This window comes from Marmota marmota, unplaced genomic scaffold (assembly GCF_001458135.2).
Source record: "Marmota marmota marmota unplaced genomic scaffold, marMar, whole genome shotgun sequence".
Classification (NCBI taxonomy): domain Eukaryota; kingdom Metazoa; phylum Chordata; class Mammalia; order Rodentia; family Sciuridae; genus Marmota; species Marmota marmota.
Window position 1 is genome coordinate 12,085,547 of NW_026000242.1, and position 7,531 is coordinate 12,093,077.

A 7,531-nucleotide genomic window follows, 5' to 3' on the forward strand; every position below is an offset into this window, starting at 1 on the left:
AGCCCTGAAGTAATATATTTTCAACTTCCATTAATCTAAGGTGTCAGATACAATCTGATATAGCAATATGCACATCAAATTTTGAACATTCTTTAATCATCTTTTCTAGATAAAACAGATTCTTTAATTATTACAAAGTCTATAAATTTTAAAACCTTTAACTTTAGAAACTAATGTTGTATAGATAAAAGAAATAATTTGTGTGATGTTAAGCAAATATAATTTTCTTAAACCTGGCCTGGATTTGAATTCTATTAGCAATACAAAAATTTATCTTCTGAAAAGTTTCAGCAGTGATATCATGCCCTAAAATTAACAAACCTATTAAATTGTTATTTCTCAAAACATTTGGAATGCCTTCACCATATCTTTTCTTCTACAAAAACAGTCAAAATGTATTTTCTAGGAAATCCTCCTAACGACAAGGAACTGACTGAATCTCTCCTTTTGCACTCAGTACACACGTGCTTGTTGCATCACTATATCTGTGTACTCATTAATAAAATGCATATCAACAGCTAATATATTTAATAATACAATGTTAAATTTACATTCTTGATAGTTTCTTAAATATCACTCATATCTTAATGGATTTTACATTAAGAAAAATACTTTTGCCTCCTCCTTCCTACAAAAAAGCACTATGTTCCCAGAAAGGGCATTAATAATGAAATATGTGCTGGCTTAAATTTGAATCTTATTAAGATATAACACCTTTATTTTATTTGTTTGTTTTTATGTGGTGCTGAGGATCAAACCCAGCACCTCACACTCTACCACTGAGCCACAACCTCAACCCCTTTATTAAGACTTCTTTTAGAATGAAATTATGTCATTTGCTGGTAAATGGATGGAACAAGAGTCTACCATGTTAAGCCAATCCCCAAAAAAAACAATAGCCAAATGTTCTCTGATATACAGATGCTAACACACAATAAGGGGGTGGAAGGGAAGAATAGAAGTTCACTGGATTAGACAAAGGGAAATGAAGGGAAGGGAGGGAGGTTGGGAATAGCAAAGAGAGTAGAATGAATTCAATATAACTTTCCTATGTTCGTATATGAATGAATACATAACAAGTATAATTCCATATCATATACAACTACAAGAATGGGAAGTCATACTCCATGTTATGTATATCATAATACATTCTACTGTCACATAAAACTTAAAAGGAACAAATAAAAAGAAAAAAAGATTTCTTCCATTTCTTCTCAAAATTTGAAATTTAAAGAGTAAGTTTTTCTACAAATTTAGTTTTAGGTCCCTTATCAGTAGTGATTATGATTTCCCCATATATTCCAACTCATGCGTTAATAGGTAATGACTTTCCTTTGCAACATATTCCTATTGTCTCTCACCCAGTTACTCCTTTTATAGAATATGCTTCAGGATACCATAACTTTAACTCACAAACCTCAGAATTGAGACTAAATTATTAAACAGAGCCAGATCTCACTTTCTTTCCATTTTGATAATAAGTACCATGTCTGAACACAGGCTGCTTCAGTAACTTCTTAAGCTTAAAGACTTGGCTATCCTCCTAAACTCAGACCTTTACCAATTTATCTGTATTGAGAGTTTATTAGTATATAGCTGACACTGAAACTTAAATCATTTTTTAAAAATTCCCAAAAGATGAAAAATTAGACCACACACATTGAAAACAAAGTTTAATTTTAAAACAATCTAATTTAAACCAAAATCCATGACTTTTTCCTTTTCTAGCTTTCTTCTTTTAGTTCTGGTAAGATAGATATACTGAGTCCAGATTTAGATTATAGCTGAGATTAATTTTTAACTCAGAACAACTTTTTATTATATGGGAACTTTTTATTTTTCTTTCAAGGGAACAACAGAGCCATAAGCATTAGGAAAGAATAAATTATCTTTGAAATTTCTTGTTTGAACCAAATTTGGCTCATACTAATTTTGGTCCCTTGTGATAAACTTGTTCTTTTTGCATAATCTTCAACCTGAAATTACTAAATACTGTGAAAAATCAGAATAATATGTTGAATTATTTTCATAATAATATAGCAAGGTTAATGTTTGAGGAATATATAGAGTATCACTTATGCACCATATAATAAATGAACATTCAGAAACAGATTCAACACTGAAATACTTAAAGCAAATTTCAGGGGATAGTTGCACATATTACATATACAAGGAAGCACTGGTCAGGTTTATTTTAAGTAGTTATAATAAATAATTCCAAACATTTATTAAAATGTGTCAATTCAATAGAAAGTCTGAAACTGTGATAAAGTTCCCAATTCATTTTTATTGTTCTGGATAGCATATCCTCCTCCTCTCCAAGAGAAAGGCAAAATAATAAAGTTGAAAAAAGTATTTAGACTGATAAGGTAGCCATAATTAATTTTTTCTCTCAAATAGGATTTCAGGGCTATCTTATTTTACATGAGACAATGCTAGGGTAGGGAAAAAAACGACTATATTAACCATTTTTACTTTATCCAAACAAATTATCATTTTGTTTTGGACATCATTTATATTTATTTTTTCAGACAGGGACTGAATACATTGTCCAGGTTGGTCCCAAACTCCTGAGCTCAAAAGATCCTCTAGTGGAGCCAGGGAAGAGTCCCTGGGTTATTAACCTCCGAACTTAGTGCCTGCCAGTGTTGAGTGGGTGTGTGAGGGAGAGCATGCCTGCTTGGGTAGGCACAGGTGCTAAGCAGCTGTGGTTGCCCCATATTCTGACTTAAAAGCAGTTTGACTTTGTAGAGTTACTTATGTCATTGTAATGATTTCACTTTTAACTGTGACATTTTTATCAAATGTGTGAATAAATACATAAAGATTGGTACAAGGACTGGGGATGTGGCTCAAGCAGTAACGCGTTCACCTGGCATACATAAAGATTGAAAAATAAATATTAAAAAAATTCTCTCTCTCTCTCTCTCTTCAAAAAAAAAAAAAAAGATCCTCTAGCCTCCTGAGTAGCTGGGACAACAAGGGTAACAACGGTGCCTGGCTTGGGCTTCATTTTTTAGCATTCTAAACAAATCACCAGTGTATCCCTTCTCTTTTCAGACAGGACTTGCTGATAAATGGAGTTTGGCACACATCCAACTTTAGTAACCATATTTTACATATGTACACTTATTCCGTATATATTCCATAATTATTTCATAGTTTTCCAGTTATTTGAATAATAAATCCTGATAACTAAGTTCATTTGCAATCAACTCTCAGTTAATCTTAGAAAATTCTACCTCCACAACTTCTTTTTTTTCTTTTTTTGGTGGTGTTGGGGATTGAATACCCATGGCTTTGTGCATACGAGGTAAGCACTCTACCAACTGAGCTATATCCCCAGCCCTTCCACAACTTCTTAATTGTATTAAAATTTTATAAGCATGTTCTTTTATTTGGAAGTAACTATAGAATTCTACTTTCAGAATTACACATTTAAATTGTTTAAATAAATACCCACATAAATTCTCATTTATACCAAGAAATGATTTATATTTATATCGTAAGAGGGGGAAAATCATTTCATTTAGAGATTCATAGAAAAATAAAGACCAACCAGTGAAGAGGTGTAAAAAAATGTGGACTCTTAAAGTTTCAGCTATTTTCCCTGAAGTTCTATACCCTTCCCATGAATGATAAACCAAAACCAAGTTCATATAATAGAAAATTTTGAACCAGTGTTAAAAATTCTAAAATAAAGCTTGATTCAGTTCAGATCTTTCTCTTGAGAAGTAATTTTCCTGATTTCTCTTTAAAACTGTAAGGTTTTACTCAGGTTACTTGTCTCTAGGGAACCAGGTTTCTACCTATTCTATATCTCCTATAGAAATACTTATCCTCAGGCTAGGCCACATGTCCCATGACTAAAAGTACACAGATTAAAATCTGGTGTTTAGTTACCAAATGTGTAAATATTTGGGTATAACTGGCATTTAAAAAAAATTTTCAGTAATGCCCATTACAAATAATTTATCTAGATAGACTCAAAAATTAACTGGTTAACTTTAAAACAACCACCTGTTTAATAACATAAATATCTCAATAAGAATGAACCAATGTGACCAGGGAGAATACAGAAATTCTTGGGTTAATTATAACAACATGGTGATAGGTTTCTCAAGGTACTTTCTAAACTCAGCAAGCCACTGGGCTCCAACTGCTCCATCCACAACTCGATGATCACAACTCAGTGTAACAGACATCATGCTAGCCACATCAAATCTAGAAAGAGTAAAAATATTATTAGTTACTCTGAAAGCAATAAACAGATTTTAGCCAGCAATCACCCACATGCTGATTCCTACCCTATAATCCAACCCAAGTAATATTATTATTTTCCACCTACTTTTCATGTCCTCTATATCTTTTTTAAATATTTTTTTAGTTGTTGATAGACCTTTATTTTATTTACTTATATGTGGTTCTGAGAATCAAACCTAGTGCCTCACACGTGCTACTGCTGAACCACAGTCCCAGCCCCTCTATATCTTTTTAAAAATTTTTTATTTATTCTGATTTTTTTATACATGACAGTAGAATGCATTTTGATTCATAGAACACAAAGGGTCATGTTCTCTATATCTTTAGTTCAAATTAAAAGCTTGAAGAAAAAGACCAGAGAGACACCTGGGAACAGGGGTTGGCAAATTATACCACATGTGCCATTATCCTGTCCTCTGCCTGTTTTTATAGAGATTTTTTTTTCTTTTTTAAAATTTTAATCCTTTCATATATTATTTATGCCTGCTTTCATACTACAATGGTAGGGTTTTACAATAGAGTCCAGATGCTCAGAAATATTTATTATCTGACCCTTGTAAGTGTGCTAAACTCTCATCTAGAATAAATCTCAAATATGATCCCATCAATAGGATCTCATTTTATTTTTCTTATTTTTTAATTTAATTTCACTTTTTGGGGTACTGGGGATTGAACTCAGGGGCACCTAACCACTGAGCCACATCCCCATCCCTAATTTGTATTTTATTTAGAGACAGGATCTCACTGAGTTGTTTAGCGCCCGGCTTTTGCTGAGGCTGGATTTGAACTCCTGATCCTCCTGCCTCAGCCTCCCAAACCAAGCCACTGGGATTATAGGCATGCACTACTGAGCCCAGCAGGATCCCATTTTAAATAGGATTACTGCATTTAGTAAAATACAAGTTTCTGCTCTAAGGAATTTCATCCTATATTTGCATCTGACTCTATTAAAGCTCTAGTACACCATGCCAGTAAGTACCTATAAAACCAAACTCAGAAACAGATGCATAATGTAATGAAAGTCAGCTTATAATTCCTTCTCCAATTTGGCACTTACCCTTTTTCATTGTCTGCTGGAACCAGCTTATCCTCTGAAGCACCAATTGCCAAAATACATGCCTGAGGTGGGTTAATAATAGCAGAGAAATTCTTAATTCCAAACATACCTAAATTGGAGATTGTAAAAGTGCCACCCTAAAGGAAAAAAGATTAAAAACAGATCATATTAATTGCTTGCCAGTGTAAATTAGAAAAAATTACAAATATTCTGTGAAAGGTCTTACGACAATTTTGTATTGGCTTCTGCACACTAGTTGGAAAATGTCTTATTTTCAGCATTTGACATGTGACTCAATTTTCCTTTATTTTTAGGACCTAGTATCAGTTAAAACTATGTGGCAGAATCAAACAGTGGAAAATAAAATAAGCATTAGGCTGACCTTAAAAATAACATAAGCCTTAAAGGTCAGTATGTACTATCTCACCTGGAACTCCTGCGGCTGTAGTTTACCCTCTCTTGCTTTAGCTGCTAAAGAAACAACATCATTAGCAATGGTTTCCAGTCCTTTTATATGTGCATTAAACACAATAGGTGTGATGAGTCCTGCAGGAGTGCTGACAGCAACACTGACATCGACAACATGATTTCTGTTTAAAAAGAAAAAAGAAATGAAAAATAATCAATACTGATATTTTTTTAAGAGCCTATGGACAGGGTATGTAGCTCAGTGACAGAGTACTTGTCTAGTACGCAAGGCCTTGTGTATAATCCTCAATACCACAAAAAAATTTAAAAATTTTTAAACAGCACCACGTTAAGGAGGAATATGAATATTTAGAAATTTTTAGAGCCAGTTTGTGCTTCAGTTCAAGGTGTCTGTTCTAGTTTATACATTTTGCTGTGCCCTCTCCTTGACTTACACTTTTTAAAAATGATTATGAGAAAAAAAGAAAATTTTATCAGTAAATTGGAGTCACACCACTCTAACTTCCTCCACCATTCTTGACCAAAAACATGGGTGTAGCTAGCAAAAAACAAAAAATACAACATTCAGTAAGAATTAACTATCTGAACTCGAAGACTAAATGGAGGTGCACAGGCTGGAGCTGAATCTCTGTAGGCAGCAGTTGAGCAGATGAAAAAAAGAGTGAAAGAACAGAACGGCATTAGAAGGGAAAAAGGAGTACTCAGGACATAGAGGTGGTGCTATCTCAGAACTTAAAATTAGGTTTCCAAATTTTTCCAGAGTAAATCACCAGAAGCACCTATGTATCTGGGTTTCATCTCAGATTTATTTTTTGCAGTGCTGGGACTCAATCCCAGGAGGAGTTACATCCTCAGCTGTCGTTTCAGAATATTTTTTAATACCAAAAATAATTATTTTTGTAATTTGAGTATTTTAAGAAACAAAACTATCATTTTGAAGTGGAGATAAGCAAAATAATATTTTAAGACAGATGCAGTGGGCTGAGGCTGTTATTCTGTGGTAGAGCACTTGCCTAGTGTGTGCGAGGCACTGGGTTCAAGTCTCAGCACCACATGAAAATAAACAAATAAAATAAAGGCATTCTATCCATCTACAACTACAAAAAAATTTTTTTAAAAAGATAGATGTAATAACTACAATGTGATATGAAAATAATTTTATTTGTTACTAACCACAAGTACTATGACATTTCTTTATATGTTCTCTACATTTATGAAAGGAAGAGATAATAAATGTTCATAGAGGTTTAAAAAAAAGGTGACTTTTTTCCCCCATCCAAGTTCTGAATTGTACCTACAGTCTCTATGGGGTCTTTAAGGGATCCTGCCCAAGTGTTCTTCAATTGAGAAAAAGTCAAAATTCCACATGAAGGCATGGCTCTGCTCTAAAGAAAGAACTCGAGTCATTTCAGCCTTTCCTAGGGATAAGTTCTAGAAGACTGCAGGTACCAAGTCCCCCAATTTGCCCAAGCTGGCTAGAGCAAGGCTTTTGTTACTTGCAAACACAGAGACCTCTACCAGTAATATTGTGGTCCTTATCAGTTACCATAACTGGGCTTTATTAATCGAATATTTCAAAATAGCTAGTAGAGCCAGGTATGGTGGTACATGTCTGTAATCCCATCTACCCAGTAGTCTAAGGTCCGCCAGGGTAACTTAACAAAACCCTGTCTCAAAACAAAAAGGCTTGGGGCTGATATAGCTCAGTTGATAGAGTGCGTTACCTCGCATGTACAAGGCCCTGGGTTCCATCCCCAGCACCACAAAAAAAAAAAAAAAAAG

General features: G+C 33.8%; 1 protein-coding gene across 1 annotated transcript in view; it reads right to left on the reverse strand.

The window, feature by feature from the left end:
• Positions 1-4,001: 4,001 nt before the first annotated feature.
• Positions 4,002-7,531, reverse strand: part of Dlat (dihydrolipoamide S-acetyltransferase) — a 39,273-nt gene continuing 35,743 nt past the window's right edge. The window contains exons 12-14 of the mRNA XM_015489889.2: positions 5,748-5,910; positions 5,321-5,457; positions 4,002-4,224 (exon numbers count right to left, since the gene is read on the reverse strand). Coding sequence (XP_015345375.1) covers positions 4,095-4,224; positions 5,321-5,457; positions 5,748-5,910 — 430 coding nt within the window. The 3' untranslated portion in view covers positions 4,002-4,094. The remainder of the gene's footprint in view (positions 4,225-5,320; positions 5,458-5,747; positions 5,911-7,531) is intronic.